This window comes from Xenopus laevis, chromosome 2L, assembly GCF_017654675.1.
Source record: "Xenopus laevis strain J_2021 chromosome 2L, Xenopus_laevis_v10.1, whole genome shotgun sequence".
Classification (NCBI taxonomy): domain Eukaryota; kingdom Metazoa; phylum Chordata; class Amphibia; order Anura; family Pipidae; genus Xenopus; species Xenopus laevis.
Window position 1 is genome coordinate 183,364,182 of NC_054373.1, and position 16,590 is coordinate 183,380,771.

The window sequence follows — 16,590 nt, forward strand, 5'->3', positions numbered from 1 at the left end:
GTTATATCCGCTATCCCTTACTCCCTACAGGGACATGATGGGGGAGAAGTGTTTCCCCTTCCTTCCCAGCCTGCGTCATGCCACATTGATTAGCACAGAAAGCTCTCGGACTGTACAGACGCCAGTGCCCCTCACCTTCCTCCAATGAACTTCAGCTCCTCTCAGACTCTACTGTCACAGCAGCACCAGCAGTTCCGGCTCTTCTGTATCGGTCTCCCAGTCACGTGACGTGGGGAAAGCCGTCACTAGAGGATGCCTGTAGGTACCGCCCCTACGTGCTTCACCGTCACCCTGGTCACGTGGTTGTGACGTCGCCGGCTCCTCAGGCTTTAACTTATTGGTACCATAATAACCATCGCTGTGCGGATCCGAGAGCAGGTAAGGGGTTGCGGCCTTTTCCCATTGTGCCCCAAGGCAGGACAGCAGGTTGGTCCTATCATTCCCCGGGGGTAGGGGGACAGTGGGAACGTAATTCCTTCCTGCACCTGGGGAGGGACAGTAGCAGTACAGCCTGATATGTACCTGTGCGGCTATGAGACATTATTCCTACAAATATCCCATCATGCACCTGGGCAGGTATCAGATATTATTCCTACAAATGTCCCATCATGCACCTGGGCAGGTATCAGATACTATTCCTACAAATGTCCCATCATGCACCTGGGCAGGTATCAGATATTATTCCTACAAATGTCCCATCATGCACCTGGGCAGGTATCAGATACTATTCCTACAAATGTCCCATCATGCACCTGGGCAGGTATCAGATATTATTCCTACAAATGTCCCATCATGCACCTGGGCAGGTATCAGATACTATTCCTACAAATGTCCCATCATGCACCTGGGCAGGTATCAGATATTATTCCTACAAATGTCCCATCATGCACCTGGGCGGGTATCAGATATTATTCCTATAAATGTCCCATCATGCTCCTGGGCGGGTATCAGATATTATTCCTACAAATGTCCCATCATGCACCTGGGCAGGTATCAGATATTATTCCTACAAATATCCCATCATGCACCTGGGCAGGTATCAGATATTATTTCTACAAATATCCCATCATGCACCTGGGCAGGTTTGAGACATTCCTATAAATATCCCATCATGCACCTGGGCAGGTTTGAGACATTCGTATACATATCCCATCATGCACCTGGGCGGGTTTGAGATATTATTCCTACAAATATCCCATCATGCCCCTGGGCACTAGTCTTCCAGCTTCCATAGAGACTTATCAGTCAGCCTGGGAGTGTGCAATGGAGCGGCATTCCTCTTACATTCAAAGCTAATGGCTCTGCCATAAATATCTTCTATAGTTAACCCTTAGTCTCTAATGACTTTACTAATCAATAAGACAGAAATATGATTATTGGCTAAATATTTAATTGTAACCAACCTTGGGATCCTCCCTCCTTCTCTCTCAGTCCTGGATTTGTGGAGAGGCCACCAAGGCCCGGGCCTACGTCAGCAGGATTTAAGGGGGCGGCATGCTGCCCAACCACATCCACATTGGTTCAGAAACACTGGGAATGCTCTGGAGATACAATAATTTTTTAAATTTCCCACGCGCAAATCCCCATTAAAGGACCAGTAACATCAAATAATTAAATAGGTTTAAAGTAATAAAAATATAATGCAGTGTTGCCCTGCACTAGTAAAACTGGTGTATTTGCTTCAGAAACACTACTATTGTTTATATAAATAAGCTGCTGTGTAGCAATGGGAGCAGCCATTGAAAGGAGAAAAGGCTCAGGTTACACAACAAATAACAGATCAGCTCTGTATCATATAATGGTGTTTTTTTTATAAACTATTTAACCTGTGCCATATACATTAGCCTTTTTTTAAATTTCCTCCATTGCTACTCAGCAGCTTGTTTATATAAACTATAGTGGTACTTATCTGTTATCTACTTTGTATCCTGTGCTTGAATGGCTGCCCCCATGGCTACACAGCAGCTTGTTTATATAAACTATAGTAGTACTAATCTGTTATCTACTGTGTGTCCTGTGCTTGAATGGCTGCCCCCATGGCTACACAGCAGCTTGTTTATATAAACTATAGTAGTACTTATCTGTTATCTACTGTGTATCCTGTGCTTGAATGGCTGCCATCCATTGCTACACAGCAGCTTGTTTATATAAACTATAGTAGTACTTATCAGTTATCTACTGTGTATCCTGTGCTTGAATGGCTGCCCCCATGGCTACACAGCAGCTTGTTTATATCAACTATAGTAGTGTTTCTAAAGCAAACACATCAGTTTTACCAGTGCAGGGCAACACTACATGATATTTTCATTACTTTAAAACACTCGTTTTTTTGGTTGTACTGTTCCTTTAAGGGGAGGGGACAGGGACAATGGACAGCAGTGGGCCTAGGGGCTCCCACTATGTAAATCCGTCTCTCTGATATTTGCTCCTCACACATGCCTAATACATAAGTCACACGCTGCTGTAACATTGTGTCTTTCAACTTTCCTATCCTTTCATTTTGTAAAGGGGCCACTTCCCAAGCTGGGGCCACAGTGATGGAAACAAAGCAGGTGGCTGAGAAGATCTTGAATCTCACCCTGGAGACCATTTTCTTCCTGACTGGAGAGGTGAGGGGTACAACAGATGGGTGTCACAGTATTGTATACCAGGCATATAGTGCCCTTGTGTAAGATTAGCTCTTCCCCTGTGCTACAAGCTCAGAGGTGCCCAGAGCAGCACCAGGTTACAGAGAAGTACTCAGACTGGACCAGCCCCCCCTCCCCCCTGCAAAGAAATCTTCAGAGGTTCCTGGTGAAACTTATAACTACAACCTACCTGTACTTCCAGCCTCCTGAGTACCCGACAGTCTCCCATGCTCCCTCTTGCTCTTGTGCTCCCTCCCTCCCTTTGCAATGCAGCCAGCGAGAGGAGATTTTCTTATAGGAAAACTATACCCCCAAAATGAACACTTAAAGGAATTGTTCAGTGTAAAAATAAAAACTGGGCAAATAGATAGGCTGTGCAAAATAAAAAATGTTTCTAATATAGTTAGTTAGCCAAATATGTAATGTATAAAGGCTTGAGTGACTGGATGTCTAACATAACAGAACACTACTTCCTGCTTTTCAACTCTCTTGGTTTCCACTGACTGGTTACCCTGGTGACCATGCAGTAACCAATCGGAGACTTGAAGGGGGGCCACATGGGTCATATCTGTTGCTTTTGAATCTGAGCTGAATGCTGAAGATCAATTACAAACTCACTGAACAGTTATGTCCCATGTGGCCCCCCTTCAAGTCGCTGACTAACTCAGAGTGAGAGAGCTGAAAAGCAGGAAGTAGTGTTCTGGCTATTATGTTACACATCCAGTCACTCCAGCCTTTATACATTACATTTTTGGCTAACTAACTATATTAGATACATTTTTTATTTTGCACAGCCTATCTATTTACCCAGTTTTTATTTTCACACTGAACTGTTCCTTTAAGCAACAGATAGTTTATATCATATTTAGTGGCATATTAAAGAATCTTACCAAACTGGTATATATATTTAAGTAAATATTGTCCTTTTACATCTCTTGCCTTGAGCCACCATTTCGTGATGGTCTGTGTGCTGCCTCAGAGATCACCTGACCAGAAATACTGCAGCTCAAACTGTAACAGGAAGAGATCACCTGACCAGAAATACTGCAGCTCTAACTGTAACAAGAAGAGATCACCTGACCAGAAATACTGTAACAGGAAGAGATCACTTGACCAGAAATACTGCAGCTCTAACTGTAACAAGAAGAGGTCACCTGACCAGAAATACTGTAACAGGAAGAGATCACTTGACCAGAAATACTGCAACTCTAACTGTAACAAGAAGAGGTCACCTGACCAGAAATACTGTAACAGGAAGAGATCACTTGACCAGAAATACTGCAACTCTAACTGTAACAGGAAGAGATCATCTGACCAGAAATATTGCAGCTCTAACTGTAACAGGAAGAAGTGTTGAAGCAAAAGACACAACTCTGTCTGTCAATTGGCTCATGTGACCTAACAAATATGGTTTGTTGGTATGTTTGTGTGCACAGTGAATCGTACGATCCCAGGGGGCGGCCATTTTTTAAAATGGCAATTTTCCATTTATAATTACCCAATGGCACATACTATTAGAAAAGTATATTATTATTATGAAAATGATTTATTTACATGAAGCAGGATTTTACATAGGATCTGTTTTATGAAATATCTTTTTATAGAGACCTACATTGTTTGGGGGGTATAGTTTTCCTTTAAAGCTATAGAGGAAGCGACCCTGCTGTGTCCCTGCCCCCCTGACAGCATCGCCACTGCCAGCACACATGGATGTTTGTGTGGGGCATATCAGGAGCTGACAGTCAGTCTCTATGTGTCAAGGCCACTGGATAAGAAGTTAGGACTGAGATGGGATTAAGACGGGAGCAGATATTTGCAAGACAGTTTAAAGGAGAACTAAACTCTAAAAATCAATACAGTGAAACCTCATTTTAAATACCCTGATTTTAAGTTTTCCCACATTTTACATTTTTTATTTGAAATGCATTTCAGCGGGTGCATTTCCCTGATTTTAAGTAATGTTTTCCCGGATTTTACATCAAAATTCTTTTTTGATGTTCCGAAAAACGGCATTTTCCCTCTATGAGTATTATTATTTGTGAAATAAAGATGTTTAAAATACTAACCAGATGTATATTTTGCACTGAATCCACTATTTTGGATTCGGCCGAATACCGAACCGAATCCTAATTTACAAATGCTAATTAGGGGTGGGAAGGGGAAAACATTTTTTACTTCCTTGTTTAGTTACAAAAAGTCACACAATGTCCCTCCCCGCTCCTAATTTGCATATGCCTAACTAAAGAAGTAGCTAGAAATGTTGTACATGATGTCTTGTGCTTCTGTACCAGCCCAAGGCAACCGCAGCCCTTTAGCAGTAAAGATCTGTGTCTCCAAAGATGCCCCAGTAGCTCCCCATCTTCTTTTCTGCTGATTCACTGCACATGCTCTGTGCTGCTGTCACTTACTGAGTTTAGGGACCCACTCACAATATACAGTACACATAGAATAGAAATATCACAATATAAGGCTGATTAGTAATTAATACAGATAATTACTACATGGCAGCACAGAAACCAGTGCAATTAGCATCAGAATTGAATAATCAGCAAACCTGTAGCATCAGCTTATATTACAGCCAGGGAAGCTCATTTTCTGCTGGATAATTAGTGACGAGCCTTAAGCTTAGCTTCTCAACAGCCAATCAGAGCCCACTGAGCATGTGAGTGTCACAGACACTTTCCAAGATGGTGACCCCCTGTGACAAGTTTGAAGTCCTGGATCATTGCTGCTATTGACAAGCTCAAACTTTAGCCTCGTGCAATAAGTTCACTATATAAAATATGCCATTTTTAGCCACATTCATTTTTAGGGTTTAGTTCTCCTTTAAAGGGGTTGTTCACCTTCCAAACCCTTTTTCAGTTGAGTTGTTCTCCGTAAAAAAAATTTTTTTTCCAATTGCTCTCCATTTTCTATTTTTTACCATTTTACCAAAATTTAAAGTTAAAGGGGAACTCCTGGCAGGAAAGGAGGGACTAAACACTGATGTTACAAATTGTAACAACTTCTCCACAGCTTACAGACAGCATGCCAGAACTACATAACCCACAATGCATTGCACTGAGATGTTCTGTTCCTTATTGAAATCACATGTGCAGGGAATTGTGGGGTTTGGAGGATGCAGGCTGAGGACAGATGGCTGTTGATACAAAGTAACAGTAGTCAGACAGCTCAGCAAAGTAGTCAGACAGATCAGCAGGAGATCAGGTGGCTGGGCTTAGGGAACTGTCAGAAACCATTAAAAATTGTGAAAAGTCTTCATATTTTTTAATTGATGTATATTGCAAAGTTGCTTGAAATGATTTTTACTTTTCAAAAAGCTTAAGTTATGTTTGTGTGGAGTTCCCCTTTAAATGTTCCTGTCTCTGGTGCTTCTGTCTGGAATCTCGGTAATTCAGGTGCAGTTACAATTTTGCAACATTTAATTGATCCATTTCTCAGCAGCATCTCTGGAGTATCAGCAACTATTGTATCAATTCTAACAGCTGCCTGTAATGAAACTCAGGGTTTCTGCTCAGCAGGGACAAAGATAAGAAATGAGTCGATTTAGAACAGTTTACAAGGTAGTCGACCCCAGAGAAGGTGAAAAATTAGATTTACACTTCAACATTAGCAGAACGTAGAAAATAGAAAGTCATTGGAAAAAGTCTTCTGGATTTCTGATGAACTGTCTGAAACCAACTGAACTGAAAAAAGAGTTGGAAGGTGAACATCCCCTTTAATTCTTTTATTAAAAACCCAGGTATTCTGATCAGCAGATAAGAAACGTATCAACTGAATGTATCGATTTAGAACAGTTTACAGGGTCGTCGACCCCACCCCCCTCCTTCCAGAGCTGCATTAGCGTGGTGAAAAATGAGTTGGAAGGTGAACCCCTTTTATTCATTTATTTTTAAAAACAGATTTGTTGTATTTCGTAGATATAATCCTACACCATAAGGCAGGGGTCCCCAACCTTTTGAACCTGTGAGCAACAGTCAAAAGAAACTGGAGTTGGGGAGCAACGCTAGCATGAAAAATATTCTTGGGGTGCCAAATAAGTGCTGTGGTCATTGGCCATTTGGTAGCCCCTATGTGGATTGTCAACCTACATTGAGGCTCTGTTTGCACCTGGTTTTTATACAACCAAAACTTGCCTCCAAGCCTGGAATTCAAAAATAAGCACCTGATTTGAGGCCACTGAGAGCAACATCCAAGGGGTTGGGGAGCAACATGTTACTCAGGAGCTACTGGTTGGGGATCACTGCCATAAGGGGTAAGATGCATTCATCCCACTGCAGGGGGTGCACATGAGCTTTATTGCTGCTTCCACTGATAGAGATTTATTTTGTATATCCACAGGATTATGTTGTAGTGAAGAAGCAGAGAGACCCAGACAAAGACAACAATGGCACCTGCTTGTCAGAGGGGACCTGCCAAATGCAACGGCCATTCCTAAATCCTCCCCCAAACTTCCAGGTCCATGAGAAGAACATCCTAGCGCTCACTCACGCAATTGTCCACCTGCTGACTGGAGAGGTGAGAGAGTAACTTTATTCTCTATATGAGCAATGGAATGTCTAGAGAGCGGAAGGATGAGTGTGTTTCTCTCTGTAGGTCCTTAATCGCTGTAAAGATGTCTCTTTTGGCTTCACCATGGAGCAGCAGGGACACAAGTACCAGATGGAGAATCACTGGAGCAAAATACCCAGTGGTAAGTGGCCCTTCTCTCCCTTCAGCACAACCCAACAACACAGCAAACACTAGGGATGCACCAAATCCAGGATTCAGTTCAGGATTAGGCCAAATCATTCTGCACGGCTGAACCGAATCCAAATTCTAATTTGCATATGCAAATTAGGGGTGCTGAGTGAAATCGCATGACTTTTTGTCACAAAACAAGGAAGTAAAAAATGTTTTCCCCTTCCCACCCCTAATTTACATATGCAAATTAGGATTCATTCGGTATTTGGCTGAATCTTTCGCGAAGGATTCGGGGGTTCGGCCGAATCCAAAATAGTGGATTCGGTGCATCCCTAACAAACACACGCCTGAGTGGCACTGGAACACTTTGTCAGTTCACTGAGTAAGATAGGTGTTGTAATTTGTAATATTATATCCGAGTATCCATATAGTGAAATGTAGATTTCGCAATTTACCATAGCCAGGTAAAAGGATGCAACCAAGGTTCCCAGAGATGAAACGATTAATTCAGATTATCCAGCACAGAGACAGCAGGTCTTTCAAAATGTGCCCACAGGTTATACTTCTTTCTAGGGATGCACCAAATCGAGGATTCGGTTGGGGATTCGGCCTTTTTCAGCAGGATTCGGCCGAATTCTTTTGCCAGGCTGAATTGAATCCAAATCCAAAATTTGCATATGCTAATTAGGGGCAGGGAGGGAAATCTCATTACTTTTTGCAACAAAACAAGGAACTAAAAAATATTTTCCCCTTCCCACCCCTGATTCGGTTCGGTATTCGGCCGAATCTTGTGAAGGATTCGGGGGTTCGACCAAATCCAAAATAGTGGATTTGGTGCATGCCTACTTCCTTCCTTCTCCGTTTCCCTTTTCTTCTTTTCAGCCAAAACCAGCTCCATTGTTATACTGTTACTATTTCATTGACCAAAATGGGGAATGGTTCTGATTGGCTGATAACAAGTTAAAGGGGAAGTAAAGTCAAAAATAGAATAAGGCTAGAAATGCTGTATTTTGTATACTAAACATAAACATGAACTTACTGCACCACAAGCCTAATCAAACAAATGATTTATGCTTTCAAAGTTGGCTACAGGGGGTCACCATCTTGTAACTTTGTTATACATCTTTGCAAGACCAAGACTGTGCACATGCTCAGTGTGGTCTGGGCTGCTTAGGGATCCTCATAAATTTTCAAAACAGCACAAGTCAAATAAATATCTGCCAGAAGCCGATACAGCAAGACTGATTAATAATCAGAATATACAGACTGCACTGGGTCCTGTGTTGTCATGTAATCTAATGTGGATTTTATAGTTTTTGTATTGTTTTATACAAACTTTCTCCAACTCTGCAGAACCAGTGGCTGCAGCAAAATAATCCTCCAAATAGAATCCCAGTTTATCTGTTTAAATCTGGCTCCATGATCTTTGTCCCTGCAGCTGGAAACAGTAAAGGGGATGTAAAGGCAAAAATAAAATCCAATACAAATCTCTTCACTGTCGCCGACTGCTCTACAGGGAAACAAACAAAGCTGCTTGAGTTCTGCATGGCTGGGAAGTAAGGCGGGGGCTCCCCCTGCTGTTCATAAGTATGATTGTTTCCCTGCAGAGAAGTAAGGGACCGTCTGACAATTCCTATCCACAGCAGTAAACGAAGGGAGAATGTCACTGCATACAGTCAGGTTTCTTATAAAAAGGGTACACATTTTTTAATTAAAGAAAGTAAAAATAGGATTTTATTTTGTTGCTTTTACATGCCCTTTAAACAGGTTTTTAGTTAGACCAGCTAATTGCTTTAGATGTTCTTTTTACCTATAACAAGTCTACAAACAGTTCGTCTCCAGATGGTAACTAGAGTTTGGGTCATAACGACTCAGGATGTCTTCTACCTAACTAAATAACTACAATCATTTGAAGTAGGAAGGAAAGGAATGTGTAAATGAATGTTTACAGCTGTCACTGGTAAATATTATCAAAGATAGGCACCATATATTGGGAAACAAATATCATATTCATATCTACATAGGTCTACATATATTACTACAGCAGGGAGTCTTTAACTCAAGCAGTGGGTGGGACTAGAACGCTGTGATGGCAGCTTACAAGGGACAGTATGGCAGCTGCGCATTTTTAAAGGGATGGTACATCTTTGAGACAATCTTTAGTATGTTATAGAATGGCCAACTTTTTCATTGGTGTTCATTTATATATTTTTTAGAGTTTTATAATTGCCTTTTTTTTACTCTTTCTTGGTTTCAAATGGGGGTCGCTGACCTCTTTTAAAAAAACAAATGCTCTGTAAGGCTACAAATGTATCATTATTGCTATTTTATTACTCGTCTCTATTCTGGCTCCTTCCTATTCATGTGCCAGTCTCTTATTCAAATTAATGCATGGTTGCTAGGGGAATTGTGTCCCTAGCTACCTGATTGAATTGAAAAGCTGCTGAATAAAAGGCTAAATACTGTAGCTCAAAATCCATAAATAATAAAAACTGCAAACCAATTACAAATTGTCTCAGAATATCACTCTCTACATCATACTAACAGTTAATTTAAAGGTGAACAACCCATTTTAAGGTGGTTTTTCACCTTTGAGATAAATTTTAATATGATATAGAGAGGGATATTCTGAGACAATTTATAATTGGTTTTCATTTTTTATTATTTGTTTATTTAGCTTTTTATTCAGCATCTCTCTGGTTTGCAATTTCAACCATCTGGTTGCTAGGGTCCAAATTATCCTAGCAACCATGCATTATTTGAATAAAAGACTGGAATATGAATAGGAGAGGCCTGAATCGAAGGATGAGTAATAAAAATTAGCAATAACAATAAATGTGAAGTCTTACAGAGCATTTGTTTTTACGTGGGGTCGAAGATGGCAATTAAAAAACTATACAAACAAATAATAAAGACCAATCGAAAAGTTACTTTACTAGCATTCTATAAGATACTAAAAGTTAAGTTAAAGTTGAACCTCCCCTTATGTCCTTTAAATGGCAAACGTAAGGCATTATAATGTGCACAATATCGGTATGTGCAGTTTTCATTTTGCTTTTGTGCGGTTTAGGCCCTCTGTGGGGAATAGCAAAGTCAAATGATAAATAGTAAAATAGGTGACCTCTTCCTTACAGGCTGCGACAGTTTAAATCCTGAGATCACCAGGAATGAGAGGGAATATGAGAGAGATCGTACAGATCCTCCAGAGACAAGAATACATCTGAATCCCACTACAGGTCAGTCCTAGAATTCCCCTGCAGAATTCTGCACTGAAATCCAGAGCAAACAGATTTTTTTATATTCAATTTTAAAATCTGACATGGGGCTAGACATATTGTCAATTTCCCAGCTGCCCCTGGTCATGTGCCTTGTGCCTGCGAGAGAAATGCTTTCTGGCAGGCTGCTGTTTTTCCTTCTCAATGTAACTGAATGTGTCTCAGTGGGACATGGGTTTTTCCTATTGAGTGCTGTTCTTAGATCGACCAGGCAGCTGTTATCTTGTGTTAGGGAGCTGCTATCTGGTTACCTTTCCATTGTTCTGTTGTTTGGCTGCTGGGAGGAAAAAGGGAGGGGGTGATATCACTCCAACTTGCAGTACAGCAGTAAAGAGTGATTGAAGTTTATCAGAGCACAAGTCACATGACCTGGGGCAGCTGGGAAATTGACAATATGTCTAGCCCCATGTCAGATTTCAAAATTGAATATAAAAAAAATCTGTTTTTGACAGTATCCCTTTAACTATTGATAGACACATCATGGAACAGAACCATGTATAAAAGTGAAATTCACCTTTAAAGGAAAACGATACCCCCCAAACAATGTAGGTCTCTATTAAAAGATACTGAGTAAAACAGCTCATATGTAAAACCCTGCTTCATGTAAATGAACCATTATCATAATAATATACTTTTTTAGTCGTATGTGCCATTGGGTAATCATAAATAGAAAATTGCCATTTTAAAAAATAAGGGCCGCCCCCTGAGATTGTAAGATTCACTGTGCACACATACAAACCACATGTAAGGTCACATGAGCCAATTAACAGACAGAGTTCTGCCTTTTGCTTCCTCACTTCCTGTTACAGTTAGTGTTGTAGTATTTCTGGTCAGGTGATCTCTGAGGCAGCACAGATAGAGTCACGAAATGGTGGTTCAAGGCAAGAGATGTAAAAGGGCAATATTTATGTAAATATATATTCCAGTTTGGTAAGATTCTTTAATATGTCATTCAATTTGATATTAACTATTTGTTGCTTAAGTATTCATTTTGGGGGTATAGTTTTCCTTTAAGTTTTAGTATAACTCACATGAGCTTCACAAACAACTTTACCGCGGGTCCTTATTTTCATGTATTTTTTTCCCAATTGAATATGCAGTCTAGTTGATGGGATCAATTACCTTGACAACCAAAAGGTGGGTTTGCTGCGAAGCAAAGTGCTGTATGAATTCACTAACTGAATATCTTCCCTAGGGGAATTCAGTAACAGAAACATTCCACTAACAAGTCCCAGGAACCTTTATGTTCAAGAGTGGCCAGGGGAAGAGAATAGGATGACGCAGGAACTCCAGGTACTAAACTGCAGGATGCAATAAATTAGTATAGCTGAAATACTTAAGGGGTTGTTCACCTTTGATGTAGTGAGGGTTATTATGAGACAATTTGCAATTGGCTTACATTTTTTATTATTTGTGTGTTTATTAATTAGCTCTCCAGTTTGCAATTTCAGCAATCTGGTTGCTAGGGTATAAAGGACCCTAGCAACCATGCATTCATTTGAATAAGCGACTGAAACATGAAACGGAGAGGCCTGAATAGAAAGATAAGTAATAAAAAGTAGCAATAACAATACATTTGTAGCCTTACAGGGCATTTGTTTTTAGATGGGGTCAGTGACCCCATTTGAATGCTGGAGAGAGTCAGAAGAAGAAGGCAAATAGTTAAAAAAACTATTAACAAAAAATAACGAAGACCAACTGAAAAGTTGCTTAGAATTGGCTATTCTATAATACACTAAAGGTTTACTTAAAGATGAACCACTCTTTTAAGGTGGTCATAGATTTAAACATCCACTTGTTTTCCAACATACAGTTGGGCCCATAAATCTTTGGACAGAAACAACTTTTATTTCTAATTTTGGTTCTGTACATGACCACAATGAATTTTAAATGAAACAACTCAGATGCAGTTGAACTGCAGACTTTCAGCTTTAATTCAGTGGGTGGAACAAAAAAGATTGTATAAAAATGTGAGGAACTAAAGTCTTTTTTTAACACAATCACTTCAATTCAAAAGTAATTGGACGAATTAAAAAACAGAAAATAAAATTTTCATTTCTAATAGTTGGTTGAAAAGCCTTTGCTGGCAATGACAGGCTGAAGTGTTGAACTCATGGACATCACCAGATTGTGGGTTTGCTCCTGTTTAATGCTCTGCCAGGCCTTTACTGCAGCCGCTTCAACAAGTGAAACGCTTAGGTATGCACCGAATCCACTATTTTGGATTCGGCCGAATCCTTCGCAAAAGATTCGGCCGAATACCAAACCGAATCCTAATTTGCGTATTGCAAATTGGGGGTGGGAAGGGGAAAACCTTTTTTATTTCATTGTTTTGTGATAAAAAGTCATGCAATTTCCCTCCCTGTCCCTAATTTGCATATGCAAATTCAGTTCGGCCGGGCAGAAGGATTCGGCCGAATCTGAATCCTGCTGAAAAAGGCAGAATCCTGGATTCGGTGCATCCCTAGAAATGCAGCTCAATTGGGTTCAGATCAGGGGACTGACTTGGCCATTCAACAATATTCCACTTCTTTGCTTTAATAAACTCCTGGGTTGCTTTGGCTGTATGTTTTGGCTCATTATGAGACTCTCCCAATCAATGTGACTGCATTTAGCTGGATTTGAGCAGATCGTGTGTCTCTGTGTTAAAAAAAGGCTTTAGTTCCTCACATTTTTATGCAATTTTGTGTTCAACCCACTGAATTAAAGCTGAAAGTCTGCAGTTCAACTGCATCTCAATTGTTTCATTTAAAATTCATTGTGGTAATGTACCTAAAATAGAAAACGTCTCTGTCCAAAGATTTATCTGTAGCTAGATGAGTATATGTTTCCCTCAGTGAACTGGGCAAGATTGATCCTCAGGCTAAACAATCACAATGCTGTGAATACAAGCTCAGCATGAGGACGGCATCAACAAGCCGGATTCCACATAGGGATGCACCGAATCCAGGATTCGGTTCGGGATTTGGCTTTTTTTTTTTGCAGGGTTCGGATTCGGCCGAATCCTTCAGCCTGGCCGTACCGAATCCTAATTTGCATATGCAAATTAGGGGTGGGATGAAGATTGTGTGACCTTTTGTGACAAAACAAGGAAGTAAAAAATGTTTTCCACTTCCCACCCCTTATTTGCATATGCAAATTAGGATTTTGATTCGGTATCCGGACGAATCTTTCGCAAAGGATTCGGGGGTTCGGCCTAATCCAAAATATTGGATTCAGTGCATCCCTAATTCCACAGCCCAACTGAATTTCTAAACTTGCCTGATCGATATCTGTCCGATTTTCATGCCCAATTAGCTTCCGACTTGGTTGGATGAACTGAGCATCTTTCACTAGCCTGTGTACCTGCTTCATTTCAGAGACACACTTGGAGTAAATACATCATGGGTAAGGGTGAGCCCAAAGCAGTCGGTCTCTGTTTTTGATGTTTGAGTGAGATATAACCAGGAATTTGGTGATGTTGTTGTATTCCAGGTTAAACAAGAGGATGTGACCTTCCTGCAGCAGAATCGGCAAATCCCTGCAGAACTCGGCACAGGTGAGATATATTGTACTCACATACCTGTGTGCAAACCCCACCCCATCTAGTTTGTGTAACATCATTGCACAATGCTTTCCTTGCACACAGCTTGACTGAAATACTAGCAAATTCTCCTTACTGACCTGGACTTCCAGCCATTCTTACTGAACATTCTGTTGTTTTCGGCTCCAGATAAACTTACAAGTAAATGGATCCGTTTCAGTCAATAAACAATTTTAACTGGATAATGGAAAAAAATCACTCAAATTAGTAAAGGCAAATCACACCTAGATCTAAAGATCCAGAATGGCAGTTGTGTAGAGTTTTGGAATGCCCCCGCATGACATGACATGACATGAGCAAGGTCTATGTTGGTTTGAAATGCAGCATTGCCCTAGTTTGAAAGGAGACATATAGGATAAATGAAAAGAAAACCTAATTTTGTAGGCAATTATGAGTAATATAAGGTGTTGCTTTTACATGGTGCTAAAAATTAATATTATCTTTAAACATAGCCCCTTTATTGGAGCTCCCTATAGATGTTCCTGTTTCAAATGAGGGGTGGGCGTGTCCTAACGGTCCCTGCCAGAAGCACAGTAGGAGGGGGACAGCCAATCACAGCCCTGCAGTCACACAAGCAAAGACAGGCTTCAGTTCCCTATCAGTCCTGCTTGCTGCTGATTGGTTCCTACAGTGCAGTGAGCTGAGTGCACAGCCTGGGAATTCCAGGAGCAGCAAGTGAAAGTGAAGGGAGGAATTATTAGGGGTTTTTGCAGAAATATTCAATAAATCAGCCTGAAACACTACTTTTTTTTAAGCACAATTATTCTATATCTAAATGAGTATAATGCACTGGTATGTTCTTTTTTTTACACAAAATGTCTCCTTGAACAGCAAAAAATTGGTTGTGTAGCGAATTGTACATTTGTTCATTTGCATTTCTCTCTTTTTTTTTCCATCAGAGGGAGACTCCAGCTGGACAATCCCACGAGAGGAGAACCACTTTGCTTCTGAATTCCCCATTGAAAGTGGAAATATCTCCAGTGAGAATTCAGCTACGGAAAAGAAAAGTGACCCAGTGATAATTAGTAAGAGTATTTGTTCCTTAACTGAAGAATTCAGCCCCCCCAGGCCTCCCAAAGAGCAAACGGGGACAGACTCACAGAGTGGAGAGGGAGAACGGAAATTGTATTCGTGTTCTAAATGTGGAAAATTTTTTGCCACAAAATTAACTCTCATCAAACATCAGAAGTTTCACATCGGTGACTTTTCTTGTTCCTACTGCGAAAAAAGCTACAAGTGGAAGTCGAATCTTCTGGTGCATGAGAGAAGTCACGCCCGGGAGAAACCATTTGTTTGCTCTGAGTGCGGCAAGTGTTTCAGCCAGAACTCCACCCTGGTTACACACCAGAGAATTCACACGGGGGAGAAACCATTTGTCTGCTCTGAGTGCGGCAAGTGTTATACCCAGTACGCCCGTCTCCTCGCTCACCACAGGACTCACACCGGCGAAAAACCTTACTTCTGTTCCGATTGTGGCAAATCTTTCGCTCAGATGCCACATCTTGTTAAACACCAATGGAGACACAAACAAGGACGGAATACGCCCTCAAGCTCCTACTTCTCGAAATGAGCTATAAAAATGTTATTTCTATAAAACTCTTATTTGTGACTATGAAGATTTTCATTCATCCAGGTCATGTTATATCTAGTATAAGTAATTCTAAAACAACTAGACTTGCTCATTGATCATTGAAGACTTTTCACTACTCATCCGAGCAGCTTCTTCAGTTTGGAAAATATGACAACTGATACAGAGTCCAAGGACAAGGAGCATAAAGATTTCCGAGGAGCTTTGAAAGCATGTGGCTACCCAGACTGGACATTAGTCAAAACTAGGGATGCACAGAATCCAGGATTCAGTTTGGGATTTGGCCAGAATTCTGCCTTTTTTCAGCAGGATTCGGATTTGGCTGAATCCTTTTGCCCGGACGAACTGAATCACAGTAACTACACAGAATCTACACCTCTTCAGATCTCACCTCTTTGAAGAGTTACAATGTGCCATTGTGATTGGATTAGTGGAAGCGTTTATATGCCGAGAACTTCCCACACCAGTCAGTTGTACTGAAGAAGCTGCTCGGATGAGTAGTGAAACGCCTTCTTTGTGCTTAAATATTCATTTGTTTAGATTGGTAGGTAAATACTTTATTATCCAGGTAGAGATCATAATATAATATAAATCATGAACATGATCCAATTACAATTCTCCACAGTTGTGTCTTATTTTCTCTGTTGTAGGTGGCAATCTCGCTTTGCTGCACTGCTGTGCTACCATGGCTGGGGAAGGAATAATGTCAGGTGCCAGTGGAATGGCTTGTAGATAATAATTGTGCAATGTACTGTGCATGTGGATATCAAAAGTGAAGCGTTTTTAATTATGTGTACAAGAAAAAAATATCTAAAGGACAGTGAAACCCCAAAT

The 16,590-nt window shown here is 40.7% G+C and overlaps 2 protein-coding genes across 3 annotated transcripts in view; one reads left to right on the forward strand and one right to left on the reverse strand.

The window, feature by feature from the left end:
* The window catches only part of LOC108707642 (zinc finger protein 585B), a 17,001-nt gene extending 16,729 nt beyond the window's left edge, over positions 1-272 (reverse strand). The window contains exon 1 of the mRNA XM_041582796.1: positions 136-272. The gene's annotated coding sequence lies outside the window, so the exon portion shown is untranslated. The remainder of the gene's footprint in view (positions 1-135) is intronic.
* LOC121400084 (oocyte zinc finger protein XlCOF7.1-like) lies at positions 247-16,365 on the forward strand. 2 transcript variants are annotated; one of them, XM_041582798.1, is made up of 8 exons: positions 247-378; positions 2,509-2,609; positions 6,969-7,145; positions 7,224-7,320; positions 10,445-10,546; positions 11,781-11,878; positions 14,060-14,123; positions 15,068-16,365. In XM_041582798.1, the coding sequence occupies exons 2-8, from the start codon at positions 2,538-2,540 to the stop codon at positions 15,736-15,738; spliced, it is 1,281 nt and encodes a 426-aa protein (XP_041438732.1). In that variant the 5' UTR covers positions 247-378; positions 2,509-2,537; the 3' UTR covers positions 15,739-16,365. The 2 variants fall into 2 exon arrangements, with proteins under 2 accessions (XP_041438732.1, XP_041438733.1); XM_041582799.1 differs by lacking the exon at positions 10,445-10,546.
* The last annotated feature ends 225 nt before the right edge of the window (positions 16,366-16,590 follow it).

Bases quoted from the DNA above. Each gene is read 5' to 3' on its own strand.
- LOC121400084 (XM_041582798.1), top strand. From the start codon at position 2,538: ATGGAAACAAAGCAGGTGGCTGAGAAGATCTTGAATCTCACCCTGGAG. The intron at 7,146-7,223 runs GTGAGAGAGTAA...TTCTCTCTGTAG, and splicing joins TCCACCTGCTGACTGGAGAG to GTCCTTAATCGCTGTAAAGA. The intron at 11,879-14,059 runs GTACTAAACTGC...GTTGTATTCCAG, and splicing joins GGATGACGCAGGAACTCCAG to GTTAAACAAGAGGATGTGAC.